The following is a 16,703-nucleotide window of genomic DNA, read 5'->3' on the forward strand; positions in this document are numbered from 1 at the left end:
AAACGTGTCGACATAAGTTTATACTTATACTGCACAATAACGTGATTTATCTAATCGTATACTTGAGACTTCACTTGGGAACAAATATCGTACACCATGGCAACATTAACCAAAGTTTACTTGCCGACTAATACAGTTGTTCGTGTCGAAGAACGCGTACTAAAACGTAAAGGTATGTGTGAAGGAAGCCATATATTGTAGACTCAAGTTCATTAAGAATGGCGTTTTCAAATTCAACAGAATTCTTGTTTTATGTTACGTTTCCAAATTTTCTATTCATCTTAGCCTTATAAATGGAACGTTAACAAATGATATGATTTTTCATTTTCTTTCCAGTGAGGTATGTAGGCCCGTACGGGGCGGAACTGAGAAGAGTCGCCATTCGACATCTTGTTCAAAGTCAGCTTTTCGGTATTAATGGCACTAAATTTTAGTTGATCCGCGATACCTGTACAGGGCAAACATTGGTTAGTATTTTTTTAGGAGTGGATATGGAAATATGGTAATTGTTAAAATAGTTTTGATGCATAAATTGTGAATAAAAGTCACAAATCTTGAATCTTGATGGAATTTTCGAACATGCAAACAGAATTATACGTGTCTCGTGCTAATATCGTTCAAACATGAAACCACAAAACAATAAATATTTAGTACAAATTTATTAACCTTTATAAATGTTATTAATTCTGTTTATTTTAATTATAAACTTAACTTATCTATGAACGTTTATACGTAAAAAGTAACTTTATTTTTTCTAGACATCTTGTCAAGATTTTCAAATCAAGAGAATTCTAGTTATTGCCGTGTTTCAAAACAATATACTTTTGCTCTAAATACTAGCCTCAACTATTTAACCCGAGACTTGTTAATATTTTCTAGTCTCTCGCTAATTTATCACAAATATTTATTTTATTTACTTATTTATTTATTTGTCTGTGTTTGTTTGTTGTGTGTTTATTTATTTGTCTGTCTGTTTGTTTGTTTATTGTGTTTATTGTCTGTTTGTTTTTTACTTATTATTTGTTTCTTTATAAACTTATTTATTTATTACATTTTATTTATTCATCTTGGGTGGTTAATTATTGTTTAAGAACATGAACTTAATAGTTTAGTACAGACAGAACTATAATTTAAAAGACGCCATCGTCATCACCAGAGGGCGTCATTTGTATTTGAAATAGAAACATACTGAGAACAGAGATCAAGTTCACCGAGAGAAGTGACGTAAAATAACGACCAGAATGTGACGTTTCAGGGTTTCATCCTGTAGTCGTACCATGACGTCAGAACATGCAGAGCGGAGAGGTGTATCCTATCGTCATTTCACAGTGACGTCAGAATAGACAGTGGAGACGTGCATCTCATCACAGTGACGTCAGAACACTGTCAACATGTGAACATAGACTCTTCCTTTTAGACTTAAAGTCCACCTTTGACTGAAATTGTCTCGTTTTGAAAACAGTGAAGAATGTATATATTTTTATGAATATCTTTAAAGAACAATTTCTCTTTTTATGAATTATTTTATACTTCTATTCACGCGAAGATTTTTAATGTTGTTGATTGTCTTGAAATTCAAATGTAAAATGAAAAAGTTTATACATATTGCATATCTTTTTGAATATATGGTTGGTTTGGACTTTCTTGTATTTTTGTGTTCATTTTGGGATGATTTGACATGATGAAAGAAATGTGGGTGTGTGCGCGCTTGTGTGTGTTTGTGTTTTTAAGTGTGTGTCTGTGTCCGTCCGTCTGTCTGTCTGTCCGTCCGTTCGTCCGTACGTACGTATGTATGTATGTATGTATGTATGTATGTATGTATGTATGTATGTATGTATGCATGCATGCATGCATGCATGTATGCATGTATGCATGTATGTATGTATGTATGTATGTATGTATGTCTCTCTGCCTGCCTGCCTGTCTGCCTGTCTGTCTGTCTGTCTGTCTGTCTGTCTGTCTGTCTGTCTGTCTGTCTGTCTGTCTGTCTGTGGAGTCCGACACAATATCTCAAAACTACTGTATCATATGCATAAATTCTGATGATAACAAAACACAGTGTTCTCTACAGCTTGTTCTTGTGTTGATTTTGATGAGTCATATACTATTTTTTTGGTAATTGGGTAATTTAAGATTGCTGAAATGTAGAAATTTCATATAATTAGCTGTATATATCGATGATAAGGACACTGTCTTATAAAACTTATTGTTATCGCTTTTAATTTTAAGAGTAATTTGCATAATTAAATGACCCAGTAATTAGACTTCAAATTTCGTATACATCAGTAAAGACATCAAAAGTATAGATCGATATGAAAAAATTAAATCAATGTCTGATAATTGAAATCATTGTGATTTAAATAATATATGATTTAGTGTATTCATAGATACTGCAATACACTTACTCAGATCGAACATTTGCAATGTGATAAACATTCATTTAGACAAACTAACGTAACATACATTTAGCATGCATTTAACGTACCCCTTTGTTTGTTTGTTTTTGTTTTACTTTCTTATCTTTTTATGTCAGCGAGGTCGAAGGTATAGGATATGAGCGTGTACTCGTATCACCTTAGATACACACGATGGCTACACACTTGATGTATCATAAACGGGGGTTGAAATATTAACTAAACTTCGACACCGTGTTTTGAACGAGGTCAACAATGGCTGACCAAGATGAGTTATTGAAGTCACCTGCCAATTTACCAGGACAGTTTACTCGTGATGGTGTTGTATTCCCAGGCTACGTACGACAAGATGTAACAGATGCAGTGAGGAACTTTGAATGTAGGGATGATGATGTCTTCATTGTGACGTACCCCAAATCAGGTGAGAGCTGGGTGCATTGCAGCTCAGAGATTGCTCAGGGCGAGATCAATAGTTCAATGTAGAATAAAAAAACTAACTTCTTTTAGTTAGGCCTCAGACCCCCTCTCCCTTCTAACTTAATTGGGAAAAAGTGAAAATTGCTTCAGACAACACAATGAATTTCAAATCAGTATGTAGTGCTATGTAGTGCTATGACTACAAAGCCAGTATGTATAGTAGTATGTAGTGTTATGAATACAAAGCCAGTATGTAGTAGTATGTAATGCTATGAATACAAAGCCAGTATGTAGTAGTGTGTAGTGCTATGAATACAAAGCCAGTATGTAGGAATACAAAGCCGGGATGTTGTGAGGAAAAAAATAGTTCTTTCATTGACACGTTACTGTATTTTAGTGCCATGCATTTACTATTTATAGCAAGTTTTTTTTTAAAAAATGTTTGTGTTTCAGGGTAAACGATCCATTAAAAGTAAAATCGTTATTGTAAAATGGTTCACTCCCCCGCCCCGCACCCCCAAACTAATTTAGTTTCTTATCCTAAGTTGAACTATTTGATATCTAATATGAAAATAAGACATTTCTCATGCTACACTTTAAGATAACAATATTAAATGAATACAGTTTCTTGCTACATTTTGTCTATTAATGAACTAACTTGTATTCAGACACCAAAATGTCGTCAAAACATTGGCGCCAAAGTGTCTGCATCTAGTTGCAATACGTTTAAATGGTTGAGTTCATAATTTAGACAAAATGTAGCAAGACATCCGATCTTGTTATCGTGGTGTAGAACATGTATAGTTTAGTTCCTGCATGGTTGTATCAAACAGAACCGCTGAAAGGTAACATAAAACGGGCTGTAAGTGCTAGTAACAGCACAGATGCTGACAATACTAGCTGGGTGTTTATGGTTATGTTTAGTACCGTTCCTGTGTCTTATGTAGGTACGACATGGGCTATTGAGATTGTTTCACTTATTTTGAATAATGCCGACACAGAGTACAATGTGAGCATGGCCCAAATGGCCAGGGTGCCAATACTGGAACTGTGGATGGACTTTGTGCAACGGTAAGTAAAAAGACAGAATCACACTGCAGTCTCGATAGTAATTGGGGAAATATATATAACCTAATGAAATTATAATGTTGTATAAAATTTCATCTCCTTGGTAAATATTTTCTGTATGTATCATCTGTGTATGTAGTGTAGGCAATGCTCTGTGGCATTTCAGTGGTTAGAGCTACAACGCCATAAAAAGACTTGAGATTCACATACAGCGGATATCAAAATACCGTTCAGCTTCTATTTGATACAACCACACAGAAATCAATAACAAACTGCACCTGCTACAGCAAGATTGAATGAATACAGTTTCTTGCTACATTTTGTCTAAATGATATGAACTGAGGCGTCACCATACAGACATCAAATGCAGACGTCAAAACATTGGTGCCCGCGTCTGCGTCTTGTTGCAGTACGTTTATTTAAATGGTGAAATTATTTCATTTAGACAAAATGTAGGAACAAATTTATAAATTGCTATTAAAGTATAGCATATGCAGTTTCTTACTGAGATCTGTGTAGTTGTATCAAACAGAAGCTGAACATTATTTTGAAATGCGTTGTAGCTGTATGCAGTTGAAATGTCAAGATTAATAATCCCATAGTGGACTCGGGTTGCCAGAAGGTTTAACTAACTATTCTGGTCTGCCAAGAGTCTAAAGTACACCAGTACGGGAATATAGCAACGTTGTTAGGGACCGGACAGTTTCTTCGGCGGGTGTGTGGATTTGTAGGGGGTCACCCTGTTTTTGAAATTGGCAGTAGGGGGAGGTCATGCTGTTTTTAAAATTGTGGATGGGGGGGGGGTCATTGTGTTTTGGATTGTGATGGAAGAAAAAAATCTTTTCTACAATGGCATATATTCTTGTCTGAAATGTGGTACATATAAATATTTCTTACATGAAATCTTTAACAAAGAATTTGATATATAGTAACTTTACATTATTGTCAGGATAAAGGTGTCCTGCAAAACATTACGTGACACTCCAGGTTTTCATTGCTGAGCTACAGGAAAACAAAATATGATTTTGGCACAAAAGAGGGTCGTTTCCATGGTAGCACGAATATAATTTGGAGGAAATGGTTCTTTTGTGTCGGCTAATACATATCACACACAAAAACATATACATATTCAACATAAACACATTAAAACTTTAATATGATCCACAAACACAACACATAGTATTTTTATTTTATCCCAACAAATGTTGGTTTGAGTCTTCCTACACCATGTTACATATTGTGCTCCAACTTAATTTGTAATAAATTTTGGCTCTGTCATCATGGATTTCCATATTCCTGAGACTCTAAGGAAGAATTTGATATATATATATATATATATATATATATATATATATATATATATATATATATATATATATATATATATATATATATATATATATATATATATATATATATATATATGACGTCAGAAATGCCGGCCCTGCTGCAGCACTGTATAACTCATTGTATTTTCACCTCGTTACCTATGTTTGTTTTTCAGGGCGAAGACATTTGTGCTTCCTTTTATCAGATTCACGGATTGGTTTATTCCAAAATCGATATTGTACTATTTACAAATTTGGCCGAAAGAAGCCGAAGTATTGGCGAGTGATGGGATAGAATGCCTTAATACGAGGCCATCGCCACGTGTAGTCAAATCTCACTTGCCGTATAGATTTTTTCCGAAGCAAGCAATGACTAAGAAATCAAGGGTAGGTTGGAAACCTTTGATTTGAGTATTGAGCGAAAAAGGCGTTATCACTTTCTCAGCTGAACTCTCATTGGCAGATACATTTGCTGGAAAGTGTCATGCACAAGAACATGCGCAAACTAGCCATTTGAGATGAATATATGGAAGGGTGCATTATGGGAAAATGGTGATAACCAATCTTGAAAAAGTCTTTGTGTCCACAAATAATGTACCAAATCCGATATTCTATCGATTGCCCCAGATTAGGTATAACTGTAGTTACAGATAATCCCATAGTCCTTAGCATCTGACCATCGGTTTTGATAGTAAGTTGTAAATATTATTATGAGAAGCGATACAAGGGAAGGCTCTTCATGGCAGTCTGAAGAGTTTACATGGATGTTAAAATGAGGCAAATACTCTAGAGTGATCAGGTGATTTGACGATGGGTGGGGGCGCTATATGCATGTACAAACTGATATTACTTTGCTACACTCAGTAATATAATGATCCCCATGATAAGATATAGACTTAGTTCTTATTCGGCCTCTGGAAAGCTGTGCACACTTGAGATTGTAGGTCGCCCTCTTGTGGTATACTAAAACACGACTTTGGTGCACTGCATTTGTTTTCTTCTCAATTTTAGATCGTATACGTAGCTAGGAACCCAAAGGACACTCTCGTCTCTTACTACTATTTCCACATCAATAACTGGTATCATGGTTTCTACGATAAACCCTGGTCCGAGTTTTATAAAATGGCGATGAAAAAGCAACGTGAGTATAAGAGAGACAGAGAGACAGAGAGAGACAGAGAGACAGAGAGAGAGACAGACAGAGAGAGAGAGACAGAGAGAGAGAGAGAGATAGAGTCAGAGTCAGAGAGACACAGAGAGACAGAGAGAGAGAGAGGGGGGGAGGGAGGGAGGGAGGGAGGGAGGGAGGGAGGGGGGAGAGAGAGACAGAGAGAGAGGGGGAGGGAGGGAGGGAGGGAGGGGGAGGGAGAGAGAGAGAGAGAGAGAGAGAGAGAGCGCTATATAAGTCAAAGACAACGTTTTTTTATCTTAGCTACATTTCTCTGTGTGTATGGGACCCAGAAAACTCATTTTCACCTACCCTAATCGTATAACCACAAGAATTTGTAAATTTAGCTTAGGTGGCCTGCTAGTCACTGGGGCAAGGTACTGTGAGAAATAAACAAAGCTAGGAACTTCCAGTCCCTATACCCCTTCCCCTAAGGCTAGATGTGTGATCTGATGCCATTGGTTTCTGAATTGTATCCGATGTTTCTCAGATAAACAGCTAAAAATGCTACCAACAATTTCCAAATTATCAAGTCACGCATATATTCTTTATACCATCCTGTATATGGAAAGAAAAAGCAGTGTAACTTATTATGATCTCAAATTCAACGGCAAAGGTGATATTTTTATGCACGTACTCAATTTATCTATCTTTGGTCGTTTTTTGCTTTCTCGTTAGCATTAAAGGGCACGAGTACTGTTAATATCATACCTTCCCAATCAATGACAAGAAGTTTGTATTAAATATTCTGTACAATATTACAAGAAACAGTGCGAATGTTATCACCTATTTGACCCCCCTTTCATAATGTAGATTCTAGCTAGTGACACAACGACAGTGCCGTAAAGAGGTCGGTAGCTTCATTTACGACAATGTTTTTGCGTCAATATCGAGCGATTCTGTCTGTACGTCATCATCACTTTTTTCTCTTTCAGTTTGTTTTGTTTGCCATTTGTATACGAATTTTAATCGTTCTTTGTTTACAGTTCCGTATGGAGATTGGTTTGATCACGTGTTAGCTTGGGAGAAACAGGCAGACAGAGACAACGTTTGTTTTCTTAAGTATGAAGACATGAAAAAGGTAATTTGTTGAATTAATCGTTTGAATTTGTTTGTTTGTTTGTTTGTTTGTTTGTTTGTTTGTTTTTTCTACATTCTACGCAATGGAGTTTGAACCTTTGTTCTATTGCACTAGTTAGGATTGATCGTAAGAAATGACGTTGAATTAATTAACTATGACGCACTGATTAACTAAATATCAATATCACTCGCCTAGCTAGAGGTCAGTCAGAAGCTTGGGCTAAATTAGAATAAATTAGAATAAATTAGAATACACGTAGAATAAATTAGGATACACTCTTAATAGGCCATTGCAGACTGCAAACAGGAAATTGAGAATATTGCACCCTCGCTCAAATTGGGGTATCATCACCTCATAGTACCGTTTCTTAAGAGAGTTGTCCCTATTGTATTCTGTAGGCGTGTAAATCAGGGATGTTTTTCGTATTGTTCAGACATCGAGGAAAGCAGCAGTGTTCTATGATTAACCGAGTAACCTATACCATGTATACCCCCAAGGTACACATAGACAGGAAGTAGAGCGCCACCATGGCAAATTTTAGAAAGCCCTATTCGATTTCATGTCGACGTAGCTGGTATATCAGTATTTTCTATTCTCGATTAACATTCGGTTGTCTGACAGACTTCTACTATGTTCGTCTCTCCTCGCTGATACCACGATCAAAAATGTCGATATTGGTTTCTCAACATGAATATAAAATATTTGGGCTGCATAATGAATTAATCAGAAAATGTGCTATCTTTTAGAAAGTCCTCGCTATGGTCAAACCTGTAACTTACAAATAAACACTTCTGGACTGTGAGCTACGTCATGTCAGTGCGCCCTCAACGGTCTTGGGCGTTATGACATGTGGCCATAAATCCGTTTAATTCCATCATTGTATCTTGAATTTCCAGGATCCAAGGAAAACAATAAAAGATCTCGCAGCATTTCTAGACAAGACGTTATCCGAGGAAACCGTCGACAAAATCCTAGATTTTTGCAGTTTCGAAAACATGAAGAAAAATGATAGCGTCAACATGGAAAAGTTCTTCCTAATCTTTGATACCAGAAAAGCCAAATTTATGAGAAAGGGTTCGTAAAAATACGTAATTATGTTAAGAAACTTTAGAAGAACTTTTACATATTTATATCACTGGCATATACTTGTAAAGTTCTTACCCTGCCTCGTCTTTCACTTTCTCTTACGATTCTATTCTTGGTGAACTTGTGGAAGGGATATTGTTTAACATTTTCTTTGCCAAACATCCCTCTCTCGCTAATACACTAACCGCCCCTACACTAACTTGACGTGACCACTCCGCTCAGTTGGCGTCAACCGCGGACGAGAGCCGATCACTTGCCTCCCATTGAAATTGTGTGGTTCCAATTATGCTCAATTTTAGAATAGGTGGGGTAGGTAGATTATTCATTTTATTTATTGTATATATTTTTTTTTCGTATGTGAGTGTCTAGTTTAGGTAGTTATGTTTTCCATTGTTTTCCATATGGTCTCTGTGTTATTGGTTTCTTCTCATCAGATTTACAGCCATTACAGATTAGAAGAACAGTTTTATATTGTCTTTTTAAGTTGATGTCAGTTTCCGCATCCACTATTTCTTGCGAGACTTCACAATTTTCGCGATTTTATTATTTTTTTCTCGAATACATAAAAAAGTTTAGGGTCGGCGTGAAAAACTACGTGGGGTCGGGTAACCGGAACCAAACAATTTTAGGCCTCCCAGAAGTGACTGTAACTGATGCACACACAACGACTATTTTGTTAAACAAAGTTTTAGAAAACGTTTGATCAAAAACATCGAATTTCATCCGAATGTTGGAAAGAAAACTAATAGCATACATATTGCTTCTGAAAAAGGTAACGATTTGTTAACTTTTATTTTTCTTATATTAGGTGTCGTCGGCGACTGGCAGAACCATTTCACAGTAGCAGAAAATGCCGAGTTTGATGAGTTGTACGCCACAAAGATGAAAGACTCTGGTCTAACCTTTGAATTCTGATACCACTTGCCTTGAAGGCTTTTTTTTTGGAAATTTCTCTTGCGCAATTAAAAAAAATATTTTGACATCGTGTGAAATGTTTGTGATAAGTCAAGAAGAAGAAGCTGTGTGATCGCAGTGTCAATTTAAAAAAACAACAACCGAAAATTGTCCACAATAATAAAGTTGAGGGCGTAGTTCGGCTAAGGATTTGACTTCAGGTATGAGGAACTTACCTGGGACAGCTATAGAAAAAGTTGTCCCCGAACAAATGAATGTTGAGTCCATGTAATGACTCCACTGATATGGGGAGACTAAAGTGAGATCCAGGGATTGAATTTTGTGTTGAAGATAAATTAAATTATCGTCTCCTGACAGTAATGATATTTCTGGCATAGTAGTTATGACAACGTTTCAAATAAAGTTTATATTCTCATAATACAATTAAACACATTTACAATTCAACCATATCTACATTGGTCAGCAGTCTTACTCGTTTGATCGTTTTTAGTGTGTTTGTTAATAATAAATCAATTTAGAACCAACTAAACTCTAATGAAATTAGAATTGCTATTGGGCCTAGGTGTTATTAGGGGGATCACAAGCTCGGTAATCGTCCCTGGTAGTTTGCAAGGCTATCTTTTGTTCTAACATACGCCGAAGGTTACCGAGAATTCCGTGATTTGCTCTTCGGGAACGATCGGTCTTTGCTTGCCACAGCAACACCGATGATTCCCGAAGCTCTGAGAAGAGCAAATCACGGAATTCTCGGTAACGTTCGGCCTTTGTTTGAACAAAAGAAACCTTTTTAAACTACTAAAGATGATTACCGAGCCTGCAATGCCCCTATTAACACTCCGAAACCATACCCGTCAATGTTTTGCTTATCTCTTGCCTGTGGTGTTATCTGATACCCGAAATTTTGTGTTTCATCGCCTCACGAATAAAGTTTTTGACAAATTTTTAAAGACTCCACAGGATTAGAGATGATGTGTGACAGTGAGGGCGCCTCACTCATCCTATTTCAATATTTCAGATCGGCATCTAGTTGGGACTGTTTGTAGGGTAAAAACGTCGGACTTATTACGTAAGAGATGAAAAATGTCAGTTTCTTTGTATTGTCAACAGCAACAGGTGTCCATGGATAGTGCCGTAAAAGAGGCTGTGGTTTACGACGATGTCTTAACGTCCAAACACACGTGACACAGTTTCAAGAAATGCTGTTAATCATACTTTATTCTTTCCTATTCTCAAAATGAAACTACATATCTCGTATAAGGTATTCAAAAATGTGAAACTCATCAAATTTTTTTTGTGTGTGTTTGATTTTAATCACTATTTAGAAAGATGTAACATCATTCCGCTGCACATCATTCTGCAAAAAAAGGGAAAGACAAGTAGAATTAAAATTGAAGTTATTATTAAAATATGAACCGGTCGCCATTTGTGAGTTAACATATTAGAAGGCATTGTAAATTCAAACACAGCAGTTTGTAAACACACCAGGCCCAAGGACTGTTTGGTTTACTAACTTCCGGGTACTTTTCTATTTTTTATCCAAAGTTGATTGGAACCGTAAAACTGTCGTAAAATACAGATGCAATAAACCCATTGGTATTTTTACAAGTATGCAGTACATCAAGGTGTAATAAAACATATTATTTACAGCCACAGGCACTCGAATCATTGTGTATGATTTTTAAAAATATATCTATGTAAATAAGTCTTATTTACATACATATTTCTTTTTAAATCATACATAATGATTCGAGTGCCAACGCCGATGGGGTTTTGCCCAAACGAATGAGTGTGGCGTCGAATTAAGAATGTATGTGATTAAAAACTAAAAAGTCTACAGCACATGGTATTCCCAGACGGTCTCCCATAATCGCATAAAAAGTTTATATAAATATGGAAGACTCCAAAACAAGAATAAAAGAAAAAGAAAATATAAGGATAGATTTAGTCTATAATGCTTTATCTGTTGCCAACATGAATGGAACGTGATCATGGTGCAAAATCGACGCTTAGTGCGCTCGCGACAGCTGACGCGCTGCATGCCGTGCTCGAGCTCAAACGCACCCTTTCATCAATGCAAATGGAAAGATACAACTTTTGACTATATCGCGACAATAAATCGAGAATTTTGATAATAATTGGTCTGTAATTTGGAACGGATATCTATTCCAAGGCAAACACGTGAACACCTGAGTTTACAAAGTCTACAACTGGCAACGCAAAGAATATTGTAACAACAAGAAGCGGACGGAACAGTTGTGAAGAAACCAGAACGATTTAAAAGATTATGTGTGAATCAAACCCCTCTGATCAGGCAGAATAATCCTGAATCAGATGATGGAAATATAGTTAGAATATAGAAATCGGATAGTCCACCCCAAGTTTAGATTTTATATCAATATAGTTTAGTAGACCTTAAATAGTTGTAATAGTAAAACATGACATCATAGTCTAACTGCCTTATGAGAATGAAAGCTGAGACCGTATTGGACGTAGTCTTGCTGCTTGACGTTCGGGCTTTCTTCCGATACGATATGTTAGCGGTGTTCGGTCGTGTGTCGTATTGTATCGGAAGAACATCCGAGGTCTAGCAGCTAGACTATATTGGACGTTGGTGGAGGTATGACCTTAGTCTAGCTCCTGACGACCGTGTTCCGATTTTACACGAAGTTATCTCATAACGTCGTGTAAAATCGGAACACGGTCGTCAGGAACTAGACTAGTGTGACTACAGGCAATCGAATCAATCTGTATGATTTTTTTTAAAAAATGTATAGTAAATAAATAAATTTTGCTATACATTTTTTTTTAGTCATACAGATTGATTCGAGTGTCTGTGAGTATGACCTCTACCGAGTATCCTCGAGTATATTCACTGCTATTTAATTATGCTTTTAATAAAAACACAACAAGCGCATCAACTTTGGCAAGTTTTTTCCACTATGCAAATATCGTAGATTCTGATTTGTGGATAATTAACGAGTATAAAGTTGGCGTAAGATTCAGATTCAGATTCAGCTAGCGTCATATTGAGCGTCAGATTCAGCGTCAGATCCGAAGACATCCGACAGACTCAATCAAACTTGAAATAATACTGTTGAGACTACAGGGAAAGATTCCGCTTCACATCCTTTTGATGAAAGTTGACGCCAACTTTATACTCGTATTAACATGCACGGTACATTGTAAATCGTTACATAACATATTACTAGCCATTTGAATTTCAATCTGACAGATGATTGAGTCTGTCGGATGTCTTCGGATCTGACGCTGAATCTGACGCTGAATATGACGCTACCTGAATCTGAATCTGACGCCAACTTTATACTCGTCGAATAATAACATGCACGGTAATGCACGGTGCATTGTCAAATCGTTACATAACATATTACTAGCCATTTGAATTTCAATCTGACCATGGAAGTATAACTTCCATGATCTGACAGACATGACAGAATGACTCGCTGCTTGAACTCCAACCAATAACAAGGTCGTGTATATGGGTTTACCAGCGGTCAAACATTTTATAGTCAGAGTAAGGTAGGTTGGCTTGTTTTTTGTTTTGTTTTTCGTAAAATATCAGAGAAGTTGAGTTGTTCTTTTCTAAATGGCCTGATGCTTCAAGCTTCCACTGATTACTAGTGCGAGTTAAAAAAAAAAATCCGGTGCACAGCAAATGAATAAGTAGGTAGATAGTTGCCAGGATACAAATATACGATGTGAACTCCAGACTGGTCGAAGTTTATGACTAACTGTGGTGGTATGGCTTCAGTGGCGATGACATCGGTGATGCGCTGAAGAAATTCTGCTTTCACTTCCTGGAAGTTGTTCGGTAGTTTCTTTGCCGCCTTCGCGCCTTTACGTTTAACGAATCCCATCCGCCGAAGGAGTGACTCGGACCATGTGCGGGTTACTTCGATCGGACCGCCAAATTCTTTCAGAAGGCCTCGGTTGTTCTGCATGACGATATCACGAGCAGCAGCCACTACTATGTTTTTGTTTACGATACCACCAGAGTCTCTCACGCTGTTGACATATACAGTTGAGGGCGTATGATTGGACGCGATCATCAAGGTCATCTAACAGCAGGGGCCGCCAACGTTCTGCATAAGGGAGGGCTGTAAGTGGCTCAAAGTTGGATTTCTGTCGTTGTTTGAGGTAGGCTGTTTTCATTGATCGGACCGTACTTTCGCTGATTTTTCTACCAAGTGATGTCGAATATCGTCTAACTGCTTTAATATTGCCATTTTCTGCTGCAAACTTCCCGATTTCTGCTCGTATTTCGGCGCTGTAATGTTCATACGTATACTGGCCTCTCTTTCTCTTCACACCACGTGAATTAAGTTCGGAAAACCCCCTTGTGACCTCTTCATTAGCCATTGCTGTTTCAGTGGGATTAGCTGACGTCTTTGGATCGGGAAGACCAGGTTTTATATGTTACTGAAGCTGTATATGTGCATGGACTTCGAATAACATAACGCCACATGATGATATCGATAGAATTAGAAGGTAACGGAGTACTAGTACTTCACCTTGGACAGTCGGACAGTAGCTGAAAATCTCGTCAGAAACTACATTTGATTCACCGTGTGTGTGTGTGTGTGTGTGTGTGCGCGCGTGCGTGTGTGTGTGTGTATGTGTGTGTGTGTGTGTTTAGTTGCATCAATTTATTTCATAACATGTTACTAATATTATTTTATTCAAAGAGGTAACTTGAATTGCAACAATGGTGGAATGTACAGGTCTAGGTGAGATGACAAAGGCTTGCTGTATGGAACTGACGTCAGAGTTAATGCCTCACTTCATAGCCTCCATTGACACAGTCCTGTGTGATTGTGAGGGTGAGTTATCGGTGACTTGTGCTGTAGTTTTACGCCATCAACGTTAGTTCTGTGTGAGAGTGAGGTATGCCTAAGAATCAGTGACTAATACAGGGTCTTGTGCCATCACAGACATTAGTGCTAGTCAAGCCGTTCTTGATTCCCACTGCAGGTAAAATTTGCCATTTTAAAACTCAGGATTTCTATCGACGAATGAGATCAGCCACTGACCAACAAATCGAAGTACTTTCGTCACAATAAAATGTCGCGTGGATACATGGCTTCAATATTTATCTGATAACAATATTATTTTACGAGTTGTAGTACTGCTGAAAAAAAACCTGCCGCGGTGTAAAGTGACGAACTAAACGTGTCTTCTAAATCGGGTTAAGATAGGTGGGATGATCGATGAAGATTTTTTGGCAACTACGATTAACGTTTGCCATTTGTTTTATGTTTAGGGGTCATATGGAAAGGGTCGTCCTCCAAACACCCTGTGCCTGGTGCAACTGAAGCGTTGGAAAAATTACGCAAAAGGGTAAGTGTCTAAGTGTCTGCAAACAGAACCGGACACGTCTATATATTGCTATAGTTGGGATTATGTGGACATTATATCTGCAAGCTCGGAGCAATGAGAATGATTGAAATAGTCATCTGATGCCATTTACGCTTCAACCTTACTACAAAAGCTGTCATTGACTAAATACGAATCACATGACCTCCCTTGGTAAGACTGTTATCTACAAGGTTATTAATGACCGCGCTTGAAGTGACTACTTACTTACCAAGAGTGAAGGATCGACGTCATACACAATCGCGATGTTCGGTACATACATATATGTGAAGAAAAGGAAAATGTACGGTGACGTTCAATTCAATTCGTAACAGCGCCCTCGTTGTTTGAATCATAGGTTGCATCTCCTTTCAAGTTCTTTCGTTTTCCACAATAATGTTGTTACGTTGCAGGGCAAGAAGATTTTTTTTGTTACAAACACGAACACCAAATCAAGGAAACAAATCTTACAGGAATTAATTAAACTTGGATTTCAAGCAAAGGAGGTATGGTGGTAAAATTACATTAAAAAATCATTTATTTAGATTTAGTCGATTTAGATGTACTCTTTAAATCATTTTAAATCATTATAACGTTGCCATTTTTTTTACAGCCATACTTGTAATTGCAGTAGCTTTTGATTTATTTCAAATGTGAAGCGCCTATGAGCACTGTTGTGGATATACGGCGCTATATAATTGTTTATTATTATTATTATATTATTATTATTATTATTATTATTGCAGTGAGTGATCGTATTATGATGGGTTATGTCCGTGTATTCCTCTGGGAATTATAATATTTATGATTTAAAACAACAACAACAACAACAACAAACAAATAATAATAATAGTAATACAGTATGAATCTGATTATAAAGAGCATCTGAAGGAACAGTTCTTTCAAATTGGATCATTGGTGTTTCTTCATTTAAAAAGTGGTCATATGGATGAGGATTGGGTATTTATTTTGGATTTTTAATTTATTAAACAATTTTATCATGGCTTCCTAGTTGAAAAATCAATGTGAAACAACATAGACCAAGGCTGTGTTTGTAACTCAATTCAGTGCAAACAGCTCAAAAGTGTATAAAAGGTTTATTATTGCGTGTACAATAACAAAGATTTTACATATTTAGCAATCTTCTGCAATTTATTGAGTTACAACCGAGGACTTTGCATATGTTGTTTCATATTTGATTTTTCAATTAGGAAGCCATGTTAAAATTGATTTATAAATTAAAAATCCAAAATAAATACCCAATCCTCATCCATATGGCCACTTTGCTTTAAATACTTTTCTTTCAATTTTGTTTTATAACGTTTTGCAATTTTTGCTGATTAGTTTTACCCTGTAGTGAAAAATACACTAAACGTCCATATGAAATGTCAATTACCTCCTCCACTAGTTTTTTGTGGCACTGTTTACATTGGATTGATGTCCATGTGTAAACAGTTTTGAAATAGACAGTCCAAATTGTACATTTGTGGGATGTTTATAGAAATTTGGTCACTCAGCAAATATGCTTCTGCTTAGTAAGTGCGACTACTTAACATTTGAATGAAAGAATACAACTCACGCATGCGCACTGTATTGTCTCAGTTTTATTTTTTTGTTTCCTGGTGCTAGGAGGAGATTGTGTGCACGTCCTTCGCAGCTGCCGCCTACCTTAAACATAGTGTAACATTTGAGGGTAAAGTTTACCTGGTTGGCAGTGTCGGATTGGCTGAAGAATTAGAATTGGCGGGAATTCAATATATCGGATTAGGAGTAAGAAATTGAATACATTGTTTTGTGTATATTTGTGTTTTATTATTATTAGAGTTTATTTAATCTCGATATTTAATCTTGAGCCA

The 16,703-nt window shown here is 36.8% G+C and overlaps 2 protein-coding genes across 3 annotated transcripts in view; both read left to right on the forward strand.

Moving 5' to 3' along the window:
- Positions 1-2,669: 2,669 nt before the first annotated feature.
- LOC144452075 (sulfotransferase 1B1-like) lies at positions 2,670-9,477 on the forward strand. Its single transcript, XM_078143086.1, has 7 exons — positions 2,670-2,835; positions 3,779-3,902; positions 5,404-5,614; positions 6,239-6,368; positions 7,382-7,476; positions 8,373-8,550; positions 9,371-9,477. Exons 1-7 carry the CDS (start codon positions 2,670-2,672, stop codon positions 9,475-9,477), a joined length of 1,011 nt encoding a protein of 336 aa, XP_077999212.1.
- A 4,079-nt stretch (positions 9,478-13,556) lies between these two features.
- The window catches only part of LOC144452326 (glycerol-3-phosphate phosphatase-like), a 7,319-nt gene continuing 4,172 nt past the window's right edge, over positions 13,557-16,703 (forward strand). Inside the window, exons 1-5 of one of the 2 annotated variants that reach the window (XM_078143401.1) lie at positions 13,557-13,632; positions 14,181-14,315; positions 14,756-14,832; positions 15,261-15,353; positions 16,477-16,617. In XM_078143401.1, the coding sequence (XP_077999527.1) occupies positions 14,201-14,315; positions 14,756-14,832; positions 15,261-15,353; positions 16,477-16,617 (426 nt within the window). In that variant the 5' untranslated portion in view covers positions 13,557-13,632; positions 14,181-14,200. Of the gene's footprint in view, positions 13,633-13,852; positions 13,984-14,180; positions 14,316-14,755; positions 14,833-15,260; positions 15,354-16,476; positions 16,618-16,703 lie in introns of those variants that run through there. The other variant, XM_078143400.1, reaches the window with a different exon arrangement.

This window comes from Glandiceps talaboti, chromosome 22, assembly GCF_964340395.1.
Source record: "Glandiceps talaboti chromosome 22, keGlaTala1.1, whole genome shotgun sequence".
NCBI lineage: Eukaryota > Metazoa > Hemichordata > Enteropneusta > Spengelidae > Glandiceps > Glandiceps talaboti.

Excerpts from the sequence above, each read along its gene's own strand:
- LOC144452075 (XM_078143086.1), top strand. The coding sequence starts at position 2,670 with ATGGCTGACCAAGATGAGTTATTGAAGTCACCTGCCAATTTACCAGGA. Across the intron at positions 2,836-3,778 it reads TGTGACGTACCCCAAATCAG|GTACGACATGGGCTATTGAG; the intron begins GTGAGAGCTGGG and ends TGTCTTATGTAG. Across the intron at positions 6,369-7,381 it reads AATGGCGATGAAAAAGCAAC|TTCCGTATGGAGATTGGTTT; the intron begins GTGAGTATAAGA and ends CTTTGTTTACAG.